The sequence below is a fragment of the Culex quinquefasciatus genome, chromosome 3 (assembly GCF_015732765.1).
Source record: "Culex quinquefasciatus strain JHB chromosome 3, VPISU_Cqui_1.0_pri_paternal, whole genome shotgun sequence".
Taxonomy (NCBI): Eukaryota; Metazoa; Arthropoda; class Insecta; order Diptera; family Culicidae; genus Culex; species Culex quinquefasciatus.
Window position 1 is genome coordinate 84,461,783 of NC_051863.1, and position 16,083 is coordinate 84,477,865.

Sequence of the window (16,083 nt, forward strand, 5' to 3'; positions counted from 1 at the left end):
TGTTTGACCATTAGGGTGACCTACGCCGTGTTAGGGTGATCCAAAAAATGGCAATTTTCGTCGATTTTCGCAAAAACCATTTTTTTTCAAAAAATCGTATCTCCGCGCCATTTCATCCGATTTTAGCTGTCTTAGGCGCAAAAGAAAGGTGATTAGTTTGGCTATTTGAAAAAAATAGTAAGAAGATCCAAAAATCTAGCTTAACATTTGAAAAGGTCGTATGAAAACTTAAAATGCTGTTTTGAAGGTCTCGGGACCAAAGAGCCTATGTCTGAAAATATTTTTATCAGATTCCTCGGAAAATTTCACATAACATATCAAAAAATGGTGAAGTTAAGTTTTCAATACTGTAACCGTTGTTACAGGTTTACTTAACTTATAAATATTTAAATGCGAACGTTCGCGATTTTTAAGGTTATGGTTAGTAGGGCAAAGGGAAACAAATGAAATTATAAACCAGCTAGTAGGGATTTGGCACAAAACGATTGAAAAACACAATTTGTTAACACACTGATACAACACAACAACAAGGTGGGACCAATATCAACAAGAATAACAAACTACAGAATCCATCTCCGGTGGGTGGAAAATGGAATGACTCCAGAGGGTGGTGTGACCTCCCTCTGTGACGTCATGCCGTGTCACTGGCATCGGAGGCTTAAAGGAACCTTGGAAGACCGCCATCGGGCTATTCCAATCAGGCAAGTGTGCGATCAACAAGTCAATTTGTGGAGCTTAAACTAAAGTAGTGAGAGTGATTTGGTGGAATTCCGGAAGTTCACACCTCACGTCGTTCAGGACCTTTTGTGTTGCCGTTTAACGGCCATTTTGTCGGTCAGCAGGAAGCTGGTCCGACACCCCGATCGCACACTCTCGGCCTAGCAGCAGTAATAGCGGAGGAGCCAGCTGCTACGCCTAACCCGTCAAGGATCATCGTTTTCGCTCTGGCCAGGGTGGCCATCAACACCAAGGAGCACGCTCGGACCGGAAAATCCTAATTCCCAAGGAGCGTTTTCCCCTCTCGGGTTGGCTGGATTGGGCAGGTCCTAGGTCGCCCGATTGCGTCAAAGAGGGAAGGCCTGAGATTCCAGCCGTGCTCTACACCACCACCACCACCACCACCGTCGACACTGTTCCGGAGAACCAGTGTCCTCCAGTACGCGAGCGCTCGCCGGCCGAACGGATTCGGCCCAGAAGTCGTCGTCGTTAAGGTAGCAGCGGTACGTACCCCCCTCACATACACACACACATACACTTACAATAAAACACTTTAAAACCGATTTAGAATTTATTAAATTATTGAACTCGACCTGTAAAGAAAGTTAACGTTTTAGTCGAAAGAAAAAAAGGTATCACGCAAAGCTGCCGCATTAAAGTTATTGTAATCTCTATAATATATATTTTTTCAGAATTGAAATCAATATCTAATGAGGCAATTGTCATATCATGACTTGACACACCTGGCATAGAAATTTAATTATTTTTTTATAATAAGTTGCGGAGAGTCAGTTAAAAAAAGATCGAGCTGAAAACAACCAGTATTATGAAAGAATGTTGGCTCATCGTTTATACAAACATATGACTTTCTTTCCAGAACATCACGAAAACTTTGTGATTTATTCGAATCTTTCATCAAATTAGTATTGAAATCACCGATAAAAAAGGTTGAATCATATTTTATGTTAAACTCCTCAACGTTGGATGCCAGAAAACCAGAACAATCAGAAGTTGGTGGATTTACCTTCCCCTCTTGTCGATTTCGGTCATTTCTAACCAGTTGGAAATTATCGAGTTCAATCATCGAATCAGTAATTTTATCACTTAACCAAGTTTCTGTCATACAAATGATACCAATTTTATTGTCAATAAATGACATTTTAAGTTCATTGAATTTAGTGAACTGTCGAGCACAAAGGCTTTGAACATTGATGTGGGAAATATTCAATTTTTCATTATTTAAACAAGCATTGATGACCGCACGTGGAATGAATGAATTTGAAGGGGTGTTGTGAACGGATCCACTATTCAACATCGTAGAACCAACCAAATTGACTTCAGAGGAAACCCAACTGCCATGTCCACCACTCCAGGCTGTGGCCGATATCATACCAATTTGATCCCAACCCCATTTCCCCAAATCATTCTGGATTTCCGGTGACCATCCTAACAATCTTCATTAGAACAGAATTCCTCCCAAGTTGGTGCACAAACTGTGACTTTCAATGTGTGCGTGTGTGTGTGTGAGCAAAAATTGCCACCGTGAATCCGTCTGTGTGCTAGATTATATAGTTCGCACGAAATGTGGCAACCATGGTGTAACATTCTCGCGTGACAGTTCCACGAAAGCAGGAGACAAGGCAAAATTTGCTAAGCGCTTTCAGCCAATCAGCAGCCGGGATTTGTCCTGGACTCATTTTTTATTTTCATTTTAACTTTTGAATACTTCATCAAAGTTTTAAGGTAGCCTACTTGCAATTTAAGACTTCCCCTTTCGTTTGGTGGATAAAACATGCAGATTGCTTGAATGGGGTGGAAGATATAAGCGTTTAAACAATTACACAAATCGTTACACTTTCGCTTCGCGATATTTTGGATTGACACCCGTAGATAGTGCCCTTAGGACAAAGTTCTTTGTCAAAATAGGGAATTTGTCCCGAAATTGTGCATTTCACCAAATCTGGCAGAAATTTGCCACTTGAGTATGATACATTCTGTAATTATCTTAATTTTATTGGGCAAGAATAATTCACTTTTTCCTCTTAAATTAGAAATAAAGCAATAAATATATCAATCTTCCCTTTTTTCTTAGCAAACTGCTAGTTGCCCATTTGGTCTAAAATTTATGTTGTGGACATATTTGTTAACAAATCATATATGTTTACAATGAAAAATGAATAAAAGCCCTCTTTTTTATTTTATCCATCATTCGGCCCAAACCATGCACCAAAACATAAAAAAATTTAAACAAATTGTTATAAAAACAAGAGTTTTCCTATAGTGGACCCGGGTCCACAATCGGATTATGGACCCAGGTCCATTATAGGAAATAGAAATAGGCATTTTTTCAAATGGCTGTTTTGCTGCATAAAAGTAATTAATTGATGAAAAAATAGTCGAAATGGTTCAAAAGTCTTCAGATTTCATGGTTCTGTACAATGAGGTATGAAATAATGTTTAAAATAGTGATAACATGTGGAAAATGATCGTTGGCTCTACTAGGGTGTCCATTGTTGGTTAAAATACCCTATCAGCGTTACAAAAATGTGATTTCAAATCAAGGTCTTGTTGCTCGATTAAATCCCCGAGAGTATCATTCTGCCTCTCCATATAGGCACTCTAGATATGATATGTGATGACGAGAAATATTGAACATATAGGCCATACATTCGAGCAACCAAACCGGGACGTTGATATACATATATACAATTGTTAAGTCTTGATTATTGCTAAAATATACTATCTACATTGATATCATCTATATTTATAACGATAACTACAAGTTTACTCCTATTCTGTTTGCAAAATATTCTCATAATCGTACAAGAGATGGCAGCATGTTGCAAATTGTCGTAATTACAATTAACCAAATGCTTGCACATGTTGCCAAAGAGCCCTGGTTGTAAGGCCTTGGGTAAATTATATGAACGGGAGGCGGTTCTTCCACTTTATCAAACTCAAGCGGACCAAACAGATCGTCTCCATCATCCGGAAAGTCGGGATAAAGTAATGCGGGAATCACCCACTTTGGACTAGTGTGTAAGGCACAGTTTATGAATATAGTCATTGATTCAGATCAGTGTAAAATTACCACAAATCCAGTTGGTTAGCAAAATGACAAAGATAATAGATTTGTTAGTACTGTTAGATATTGCTAACGGATTTTGTTAAAATGATTGGATTTTGTATAATACATACTCATCGCACACGTCGACATTCACTGTCCGGATAGCAAAATCTTGCAGCGGGACCGCCCTAGAAGTGTCGGGATTCTCTATCACGTATACACAGCCATTGAAGCTTTCGTTGAAGCGATCTCCAGTGAAACGATTCAGATCTGGGGCACCACCTGGAATGGATAAATGTGTTTGAATAGATATTGTTTCCAACACGTGAGTGTGTAATTAAGCTCAACAAACCGATATAAATGCTACCGGGCAGATGAATGTCTTGTTTTCTCGTGGGTCGTGTTTCACCGTGGGATGAAAAGTGATCCACTTCTAGTCTGTTTCGGTTGGCTTCTCGGGTAATGACCGCCACATGCTGTTCTCCATCGGCAACAAAGACGTCTTCATTGCGCAGCGTAGATTCTTCTCCGTTCAGTCGCATTCCCAGTTCCAGAAATCCTTCGTGGACAGACAGAGATATGTAATCATCGCCAGAGAATACATCTCCGTTGCGTTGACCGTACCAAAGGAGCATTCCGTTATAGTGGGTGGTGCTGAACATAATAGCTAGTTTTGTCTCATACTGGTCGGCAGAGGCAGCGATGGCCTTAGGATCGATTTCTAAGAACCCATCACCTCGGAACTGGGATCCGATGTTCGTTGCATACATATTTTCACATTTTCGTCCTAAAAAGCCTGTCTGACATTCACAAGTATGCTGCAATTCGTTTAGTTTGCTATGGCATACGGCTCCATTTTCACATGGTCGCTGGGCGAGACAAACATCGACTATAACGTCACAGTTTGGTCCTCCGTATCCAGGCTTACAAGGGTCGATTTCGTTATCTTCATCATTTTCGGATCCATTGTCAATGGAGTTTTGCTGATGTCCGCAGTTGTACAGATTGGCGGAGTCTTTGATGTCATCAATCATATTCAAGGTATTTCCGGAGATCTCAAGCTGTTGGGAGAGTAGTACATTTAATACCTTAAAATTCAATTAAAATCTAAATACTTACATTGGATATACATCCTTCAAATCCACGAGACACACTAACAGCGCGATTCAGCAGGACACTCTTGTCGTATCCTCCCACGTAGACGTTCGACTTCAGAGCGATGGCAGTAGCTCGACCAATCTTCGGCTCGTTCAGGAGTGGCTCTTCATCGACCTGGAGATATGCTAGTCCACCTCGGCTTCGGCCTGCCGACACATCATGCCATTGGTTGACCCTGATTGGAACAGTCGATTTCAAAATGACGGGAGGAATTTCTACAAGTGGGATACGTATTTAATTACTGATTCCTTTCAAATTACTCAGACACACGTACTTCCAGCAACACTGTAGCGCAATTCGACGTATCCATCTTTCAGAATAATGGCAATGAAATCGCCGTAGGTCTTTTCATTTTCCACTGCGTACAAAAGAACGCCATCTTCCAAGTTGTCTGCCTTGAAGCGGAATTTGGCGCTGCGTTTAGTTTGGAATTTGCTGAAATTGTAAATAAAAAAATGGTTTGATATGCATCTCATTCTTCCTATTCAATGGCATTCGCCTACGAAAGACGACAATAGTAACGATATCAATGATAATTTATACCGATAGGTTTATTTCATCAACATACTCATAAGCTGCATAGCTTCCATCCTTAAAGGCCAAAGTGTCGTCTGTATAATGTTCAGTATACTGGCATCTTGGACCAGTCTTGTGAATCGGGCAGTAGCACTCGGCACCGTTTTCTGTTTCCTCGCAACGGCCAATACCGCACGTTCCTGGCATACATTTCTGGCCCTCAATTCTGCAGTCCTTTCCGGTGTAGCCATCCTGGCACACACAAGAGTATCCCGTTTCAGATTGAGTGTCCAGGCAAACACCAGAATTCTTGCAAGGATCGTCAGCGCACGGTTCACAAGAGGTTGTTCCTTCATTTGTAATGGCCTCTTGATGAAGTTGAATTTCACGTCCGTTGATCACCAATCGGCTTATACAACCGACGAAGCCCTCTCTAGCCTCAACGGCTGATGCGGGAATGTTTGCAAAGTTTGGCACTCCTCCAATGTACAAGTTGTCATCCAAATTGAGCCCATGGAATTTAAGTTTATCAGGGAAAACAACCGGAGCCTGGTCGTCAACTAACAGGAAGCCGTTATTTCTGACACGATTCACTTTGATCGTATGCCATTGTCCCATGTGGATGGGTTTCTCCGGTTGCAGACTGACCAATTGTCCATTGAAGTCAAATTTGAACTGCGGGAATCCGTTTCGCAGCGATACCTAAACGAACAAGGAAAATAAATCGAGCATAAAAAAGGAAGATGTTAAGATGATAGGATCATACCGAGATGTAGTCTCCATTTGGTCGACGCTGTCCATTGTACAGGATCAATCCGTTGAGCTTCTCAGGTTTGAATGAAATCTCAAAGTTAAACTTGGAGTACGCGTTGTCGATTTTATTAAACGCCATAAAGCTTTTTGGTGACTGCGGAAAGAAGGGAATAGCACCGTTTACCACCAGAATCGTCAATACGTCCACCGATTGTCCGTTATGCCTGGCCGTACAAATGTACGTTCCGGCGTCCGCTGCTTGCACGTCGGTCAACGTAAGAATCGGCTGTTGAATAAATATATTTCATTTTAAAATTTGACACTGCAATCTTCAATGAATCTTACTTACAACTGTTATGTTCTGATCTGCGTTGAAAGTTCCACGATCACGTGACCAGTGGAATGAGGTGGGATGAATATCGGTATTGCACTGCAACTTCACCGTTGAACCACGTTCAGCGTATTCTACCTTGGACGTTCGCTGAGTTTCCGGCTGTCTGGCGGGGCTAACGGTAAGCTCGAAGTCGGAAATGTACTGCAGTCCGTCATCGGTATGGCACACGCAGGTATATTTGCCACCGTCAGTCTCGGTGACATCTTGAATAATTAGTCGATTTCCGTCTTGCTGAAAATTGAAAGGGGAGGTGTAGTATTAGGCAAACTGAGGCAACACATGTTTGAAATCATTAACCTACCCGGAAGTTGTACGGCAAAGGTTGACCTCCAAGTCTCTGCCAGGACACAGGTACATGGGATCCGGCCGACGAACTGCAGTCTACTACCACGGACTCACCCGGTCGTAGGTAAGACACGGTCGGTTCAAGTCGCAATATCGGCAGAGATTGAGGAGCTGGTTAAAGTATATATTACAAGTTACTTTATAAATAAAAAAAGCGTTTTTTGATATCGGAGAATGTAAGATAGACAATATATGAGATACTTTTTCTTTGTTAGCTTTACACCATTTGTTAGAAGTTTAGTACTTTGTGTAGTATTCATTTTTAAGGTACAAATGTGTGTTTAGGCATTTTGTTGATAAAGTGTATGACTAGATATTGATTTCAGCAAAAGACATTTAAAGAAATGCAAGTTGGTGATTGAAATGGTAAGCCAATGATAGCAAAATACACTTTCGAGTTTAACTATGCATGAATAATTGGAAGTACAGTCATCCCTCATATTCGGAACAGTTTATAGATCGACCAATGTTCAACAAATCATATAAAATCGATAATTGAACATAATGATTTGCTTTTACCTTCATTTGAAAGCTTTTCTTGCGATCTTTCGATTGATGTATAGACCGGCTGTACACTTTAAAGTTTTATATCAAGTTTTCAAAGAAAAACATTGACCCTTGAAATCCACAAATTCGGAACACTTTTTTCTTACGATGTAAACAAACTTTTTTCTCTCCAGGAGTACATATTTTTTTTACAAAATAATGACTTTGCACTCTGAAACCAATAAAACTCATGCTAAGTAATGTTTTATGAATGGTCTACTAACTTTTTTGTGACAATATCAGTTGAATTCAGGTGTTTCACAATTGTGGGAGACACAATAACATCCCACAATCATGGAACAGGCAATTTTGAGGCAGTGTTTTGGTGCTCTAGATAAAATAGTCTGGAAATGCAGTTTTTGTTTAAAAAGTTTTACTTTTACTGGTGAAATAGCAAGAGAGTGTCCAAATAAAGGCCCTAAAAATAGCAGGGTTGGCAGGAAAGTTGCATTTTGCATTCTATTGACAAATTACGACAAAAGTGTTCCGAATTTGTGGGTGTTCCGAATATGTGGGATGACTGTATACTAATGTTTGGTAAATAACCTTTAAAACAATTTAATTAACATAGGGACCATCCATAAACCACGTGGCCATTTATTTAAAGTCTCAGACCCCTCCCCCTCGTGTACAATTTCCATACAAAACAATTTTTTTTTTGCGTGGACAACAGCTGATCCTCCACCTCCCCACAAGGGTGTCCACGTGGTTTATGGATGGTCCCATATCTCAGAAACAAAAAATGATAGAACAAAACCCGATAACTATTTTTAAAGGTAATTGGACGCTGAACGCTGATTTGAAAGGCTTCTTCAAATTTTTTTTATTGGAATCAAAGTTTGATTCATTTTGCGCAATTGAAAATTTTACACGCAATTTTCTCAATATACATGCGTTTAAATTTTGAATAAAACTTAACAATCGTGTTACCCAGTCGATTTTACATAAGAATCATTTTTTCGAATGTTGAGCGAATTGACATCTCTTGAGATAACGACTGTGGAGTAGGGGTCAGCGTGGTTGCCTCTCACCCAGTCGGCCTGGGTTTGATCCCACAAGGTCCCGCTGACAAATTTTGAGACAAGATTTGTTTGATGACGCCTTTCGTCGGGCAGGGTAGTAAATGTTGGTCCCGGTGGTTAGGTCGTTAGCTCAGTCCAGGTGTAGGAGTCGTTTCCCTGGTTCCCTGGGTCGAGAATGACAAGAAAAGTACACAGTAAAAAAATATGTGTAAATCGCATGAAAAAGAATACACATCACCTTTGTGAGCGAAATTATGTAATATTGTATGAAAAAACATGTACACAAAAAGCATGTACGGAAGAAAAATAAATAAATTTTGCGCGACCCAAAAATACCATCATTCTGGTGAGAGTCATATTCAGATTTCCAAGTCCGCGCACCAACCCTCTCGGCTATCTCGCCACTGTGAAATCAGCTGGATCAACACCGATGTAAGTTCCCCATACAACGTATACAGTTAATTTAGAATATGACGTACGGGAAACCTACTGGTACAGTCATCCCACATATTCGGAACACCCACAAATTCGAAATACTTTTATGGTAATTTGTCAACTTACTATTTTTAGATAATTGACAAAGGGAGCGCGTGGTCGTAAAAAAATATTCGGAGTGAAAAGTGATTTTTTTTTTGTGTGTGCCTTTTGTTTCGCATTTTTTTCGTGAATTGTGCGCTGCGAGGAGAAGAATACCCTCTGAAAATGCAGCGTCATCAGTGCATAATTGACAAAGGGAGCGCGTGGTCGTAAAAAAATATTCGGAGTGAAAAGTGATTTTTTTTTTTGTGCCTTTTGTTTCGCATTTTTGTCGTGAATTGTGCGCTGCGAGGAGAAGATTACCCTCTGAAAATGCAGCGTCATCAGTGCATAATTGACAAAGGGAGCGCGTGGTCGTAAAAAAAATATTCGGAGTGAAAAGTGTTTTTTTTTGTGTGAGCCTTTTGTTTCGAATTTTTGTCGTGAATTGTGCGCTGCGAGGAGAAGAATACCCTCTGAAAATGCAGCGTCATCAGTGCATAATTGACAAAGGGAGCGCGTGGTCGTAAAAAATATTCGGAGTGAAAAGTGTTTTTTTTTGTGTGTGCCTTTTGTTTCGCATTTTTGTCGTGAATTGTGATATAGTTTTCGATAAAAACGATCCGAGTTCGCTAGGTTTATCGCGTAACAAAATTATTTTGATTCATCAAGAACGTCGTGGTGCGCGAGTCTTTTTTGTGTTGAAAAGACCTTCCCATAGCTCCGTAGCTCGGAGGGCTCGACGTCGGTTGTTTGTGTGTTAAGCCCTCTCCATAGCATCGTAGCTCGAGAGGCAACGAAAATCAATACCTTATCTAGCTAACAGAAAGAAGATCGGAAGGCACTTGATGATTGAGTTCGTCGCGTCTATTCCGTAAAAAATCGTGAGCTAAATGATTTTATAATTAAAAATCAGACTACGCTATCATTGCAGCATTGCGTTTAACACCTCATTTTATAAATAAATATTATTTGGTTATATCTTTCCACAGCCGGCTGTCTAAGATTAAACCATTTCATTAAAAATTTAACAACAGTTAAACGGGAAATGTCTCATCCGCAGCAACCGATTGTTTGCCTTGAGAATAAAATATAATACCTTTCAACAAACACTATGATTTTGGGTCGCATCATCATCTTCTATGATGAATCCTGACCAAACACCCTATCCTACTAACCAATTTTCAGGTTCCTGGCGCTTGTGGGGTGTAAGCACAGAGTAAATCAGCTGCCCTAGTAGCAACCTGCGCTAACTAACATTCCCGTCCCTTAAAATCGAGATCTACAAACTGACATGGCGGGCGCCGTTGGTGGCCAATGACTGTTACCTATTCGCAACTGATCTTGTTTTGGCAATCATGGTGTTTTATCTTTTCAGCGCATTCATACATGCTGTTGATAAGGGAAATACCACTTGGTAGTCGAAGCCTATGATCAGTAGTGCTGAAAGGATATTACGGTTCTGTTCAGCAATGGAGAAGGACAACCATGGGTGGTCTCTCATGCTCATGCTCATGCTCAATTTGTCAACTTACTATTTTTAGAACCTTCATTTGGACATTATGTTGCTATTTCACTAGTAAAAGTAGTACCTTTTGAACAAAAAACTTCATTCCAAGACTATTTTGTCCAGAGCAGCAAAACACTCGTTAAATTACATTAAACAGTCATTATTTGGTAATAAATATGTACTCCTGGAGAGATCCAAAGTTTGTTTACATTCGTAAGAAAAAAGTGTTCCAAATTTGTGGATTTCAAGGGTCGAAGTAAATCTTCAAAAACTTCATATAAAAGTTAAAATTTGCAGATGTTCGATACAGCATTCGAAAGATCACAAGAAAAGCTTTCAAATGAAGATAAAAGCGAATCATTAAGTTCAATTATCGATTTGCTATGATTTTTTGAACATTGGCCTATCTGGAAACCGTTCCGAATATGTGGGATGACTGTACAGTGTACATCGGTGTTGTTCCAGCTAATTTCACACCGAGATAGCCGAGAGGGTTGGGGCGCGGACTTGGAAATCTGAATATGACTCTCAACAGATTGATGTTATTTTTGGGGTGCCATCATCAGGTGACATTGGGCCTGGGGGGTTAGATTGTGTCATTCAAAAATGGTGAAATTTGTATGACTCAATCTCACCCCCCAGGCTTTTTTTTTTGTCGAGCCATAATACCACTGCGACCAATTATAGGAATATTGTATATATTCTTAATGTCACCCCTGATGTCGGTGGGCAAAATTTATTTTTTTTTCCGTACATGCATTTTGTGTACACGTTTTCTCATAGAATATTACAATAGTTTGCTCACAAATGTGATGTACATGCTTTTGTATGCGATTTCACCATCGGATTTTTTGCTTAGTAGGAATTTTCACGACGGAATTGCAAAAAGCAAAAAATGTTACTAAAATGGTTTTGAAATTTTAAAATGAAATTTGATGGGTCTGTTTAATTGATCATAATATCCTCAATGATTAGTTTTCCTCCTCATATTTTTGTAACTGTGAAAACACTTCTAGAGCAATGTTTGAAAACCTCGCATAAGCTTTTTCACAAAGAAAACTATTTTGCAAATTCTCAGGTTGAAGGAAAATATTAACTGCGGCGTCTAGCTACTGCTTTACATATCGGGTTTTGTGAACCTGTAGCCTGAGAATTTTCAAAAATGATTCAGCTGTTAAAATGCTCGTTCTAGATTTTCAAACATTGCTACAGACTTATAGTTAAAGATGTTTTGTATTTTTTGTAAATTATGTTGGGTTAGCACAATACTTGAAAAACAAGTGTTAGGCGTGTTATGTTATCAACACTATAACTATACGGATATTGTATGTTAACAATTAAAGCTCATAAAGATTCTTGTTTGCCAAAGCTTTATGTAAATCGTTCCACTTTAGCTTTCACATATATAGTTTGATTGTATGGAAAGCTTCTGGGTACTGTAAATGCAATTAAATAACAAAGTTTTAGAAATTGGGAAGAAAAGCCACTCTCGAAGCAGTTAAGGAAAATCGTTGAAAGCAAAGTTAAATTTTGAAAAAAATAGAGTTTGAGTCGAAATACTACGTACCCTTTTATTTGCTTAAAAGCATAATGACGTGGCTTTGCCGTGCATTTTGTTTTGAGGTGGACACACGAAGAAGCATTTACCTGATTAACTTGGTTTTAATGGTATTGAGTGGGATGTTTAAAGCAGGACATTTTCACAGATGATCATACCAAACTTCCAACATTTGCACTTATCCTAGGATATGTGCGGTCGTTTGGTTTGGATTTATGCTTCATACATAATTGAAAGCGCGATATGATTGTTTTTACAACTTGATAAACATAACTTCCATGGTTTGTTTTTTTCTCGAAAGCTAAGGAACGTTGTTTTGATGTTGTTTCTTGTGGCAGAGCGTAGTGTTTGTGTAATTTTGACTAAAGCCGTGAATTAACCACAATTTAACTAAACAGAAATTATCTAGTATATATGTATAAAACACTGAAACAAATTCTAAAACATAAAAAAACGATATATACTCATTCTTGCAAATTGAGGCGTCCTTTATGCCAATACAGTGCAAAACCTAAAGGAGAGCATCAGTGTTTAATTTTGCTGCGGCTAGACACTTATTTTTTTTTTCTTTAAATAGGCTGGCGCAATTTGCTAGAAATTTTAAAACTGTAGATAAACTAAAGCATTTTAAACATAATATTTATAAACGAACTTAAGAGTTGTGATTTAAAAACAAACCGAAAAATTTAGATGCTGCTCGGTAGAACGGATCCAAAGACTGACGTTGGCCCCGTCCGGGTTGATCCGTGGGTCCGAAGCGCACAGTTCCTTTGCGCAACACGCGGCAGTTGCGTTCGTCCGAGGAGTCGGCACAATCAGATTTCCCATCACAAATCATCCACGCCGGTATACAGGTGTAGAAAATCAAAATGGGAGCCTTGCAAACGTAGTCAGTGTAGGTGCATTCGGTATTGTCACTGCCGGATCCGGATCCTTGATTTGTCAGAGTTTTTGTTTGTTTGTAATAGCGCAAACGGTTTAGTGATGGTTTTGCGAATGATTTAGTTTGCATTTTGTTACAATAATGTAAGATAAAAAGTGGGTACCATCAGTGAAAAAGATAAGAATATTTTCTGCCAATCAGAGCAATTGATTCTGATCCTCAGAAGGTATATGTTATTAAATATAAATTACTTTTAAGACATTTACTGTTTTCAAAGACTGTTTTCTATTTGTTTAGTAATTCAAGTTAAATGTGCTCATTTTTTCACCAGTGATAAATAAATACTTCTTTGAAAGTATGTTAACGCACCATGCTTTCACATTTTCTCAAAAACAACATAATATATTAATTGATTTCATCAAGCAACATCAAAGGGGAGCTGGAGCAGGGATGGCGTTTGGTTATGATTTTACTACGGTACCGATTGTAAGATGAAGTTTTAAGGAACAAAACAAGGGGTGATGGATTACTTAAATATATGATGATTCAGTTTTTGAACAGCTGCATTGATTTATTTCGCATAAATATTAATTTTCTTTATAATCATCAAGTGTTATGCTACTCTAGGTATCTAAATATGAAATGACTTTGCTTCTACTAACATATACTACTTTCAACTTGATTGCTACACTTTAAACTATGTGTTACTGCTACCGTTTATTTTTGATTAAATTTAATGTTTTATTGCTGGCAGTCGAAATAAGTTTACTAGTTACTACACAAAGTTATAAAAGAAGCGTGCAAGTTTGGTTAGTATGAAACGGGAGAATACTTTGAGTTCTTTCCACAAACATGTGACATCAGAGAGATGATCAACGTTCGGTTTTCCCTGTACTTGATTTGGTTAGCGGGAAATGATTTAGGTTAGACATAAATTCAGAAAGAATATCTCTCATTATTTTGTGCATTGTTATCAACATATTGGAAAAAAAGGTTTGAAATTTTACTATATATTAAAATCAACAATACTGAATTAAATAGTTATTTCTTCATTTGTTCCACTGTTTAAATAAACAGTTCCCATTTGAAGTAAAATGAAGATCTTAGAAAAAATATTTTTTGCTTTTACCGTTGGCCAGTAAGCGAAAAAAGTATTTACAGTTGAAGTTAAGGCATGGTAATGAAATGAAATGCTTTATCAGTCTTTTGATAATTATTTTCAAACTCAAAGCATTTTTTTTAATTTCGTAATGGCAGCATTAATAAATAGTGGCAGTATTATTGGCGGAAGTTTTATGTATAGCCGATACAGAGAAAATTGTCCGCACTCTGGTAAGAAATCAAGGGTTGGCTTGAGACATTTTTGTCTGCAATGTCAATTAAATTTTCCAGAAATTAAACCATTTCATTTCATTCATTTTCAGATAAGGAAATCATAAAAAATAAATGTTAATAAAGAATACATGCATATAAACTATGTTCCTGGTTTCATTGCGAGAATTCAATTGTTTGTGGCTTTCATCCGACCTAGCTTTCTGTACTTAGGACCAGATTAACTATTTTCTTGTGCGTCGGCTGCTTTCCCACCACCGTCTAGCACCCTGGTTTCGGCGGTTTCGAGGGCTGTACTCACCCTTGATCACTACGTCCACGAAATCATACGCTACGGATCCGTTCGGGTAGTTCATACGGCACTCGTACCTTCCAGCGTCTTCATCACGGATATAGTTCAGCTGGAGAACGCGGTCTTCCGTGCGGACGTTGTACGGAAGTGGACGATCAAGGCGACTCCAATGATACTGAAAGAGTCTTTGGGTAATGAAACTTTTCAAAAAAGATCGTAACGCTTGTATACCGTAAGTCCCGGATAATAATGGTTGTCGGGAAGTTTGCAGTCCAGGGAAATTGAAGATCCTCGGTACACTTCGTGTACGCGGCCGTGAGACGGAATGTCAGGAATCATTTCGTTGCCTGTAAACCCACAAGTAATGTGTTTCAGCGTTACAAAATGGTTGGAGACAACAAAAAAATCTAATTCATAAAAGTACTCACGATTTACGATAACCTCGGCAACTTTCGTCACGTTGCCGTGTCGATTTGAAGCAGAGCAATAGTAGCGACCTGCATCTTCTTGTGTGATTTGAGTAAACTGCAGATATTGTCCGCTGACTCGAATTCTATCGGGAAGGTATTGCATATTCTCTCCGTGCCAGAGAATATGGATGGGTTGTTCACCAGTGGCGTTACAGGTAATAGTGACCGTTTCTCCCGACCGTACAACCATTGGCATTGTCGGGCTAAAGCTGATTCTAGGTGGCTCAATGACCTGTAGCATGATCTGAACAATGGTCGTAGGTGAAGCCGCAATATCGTGTGCTACACAATCGTAGAGTCCAGTTGCATCATGTCCGGTATTTTCGATGATCAGCTGACCGTCACGAGGAATAGATCCCGCCGGCAGACGACGACCGTCGGCGCGTCTCCATTCAGTACGAGCCCCTCTAGAAGCTTCGTTACAGAGAAGTTCTGATCTTTCGCCCAGAATGGCCTTATATGTGTGCTGTTGTGGTCGGTCATAGTAAGGCGGTTGTGGTTGTGGCTGGTGAGGACGGTTGTTGTCATACGGAGGTGGCGGACGAATCGGACGATCAGGTTCTTCATAGTCACGATCGTTATCATGAGGTCCCAAATCGCCTCGCTTTTTGTCAACTTGAATAGTGATGAATCGTGAGTCTGTTCCGGCAGTGCTGGTAGCGATACATTCGTACGTTCCTGAATGTTTAACCTCAGCTTGGTAAATATGAACGTTTGCTGAACCTCTGCCTTCGTAGCTCGAAAGGTGACGCGGATCAGTATCCTGGTGATGAGGTGGTTTGATAACAACGTTCGGTTCTGGTTTGCCCCTCGCCGTGCACTGAATGCTTAATTCATCTCCTTCTCTGATTTTGAGCTCCTCTACTGGTGGCGTAATTGTGATGATAGGTGCCAACTGAACATCGATCGATGCTGAAAGCGAAGTCGAGCCAGCTGAGTTTTCGGCTCTACATTCGTATTCTCCGGCATCGTCTAGAGTAACTTCGCGTAACCTGTGGTTGGTA

At 39.4% G+C, this 16,083-nt stretch overlaps 1 protein-coding gene across 1 annotated transcript in view; it reads right to left on the reverse strand.

Moving 5' to 3' along the window:
- Positions 1–1,351: 1,351 nt before the first annotated feature.
- The window catches only part of LOC6041871 (basement membrane-specific heparan sulfate proteoglycan core protein), a 182,808-nt gene continuing 168,076 nt past the window's right edge, over positions 1,352–16,083 (reverse strand). The window contains 13 exon segments of the mRNA XM_038260900.1: positions 1,352–3,749; positions 3,916–4,066; positions 4,137–4,845; positions 4,904–5,157; positions 5,217–5,377; positions 5,511–6,160; positions 6,225–6,497; positions 6,561–6,836; positions 6,907–7,061; positions 12,781–13,035; positions 14,619–14,784; positions 14,841–14,956; positions 15,038–16,071. Coding sequence (XP_038116828.1) covers positions 3,530–3,749; positions 3,916–4,066; positions 4,137–4,845; positions 4,904–5,157; positions 5,217–5,377; positions 5,511–6,160; positions 6,225–6,497; positions 6,561–6,836; positions 6,907–7,061; positions 12,781–13,035; positions 14,619–14,784; positions 14,841–14,956; positions 15,038–16,071 — 4,420 coding nt within the window. The 3' untranslated portion in view covers positions 1,352–3,529.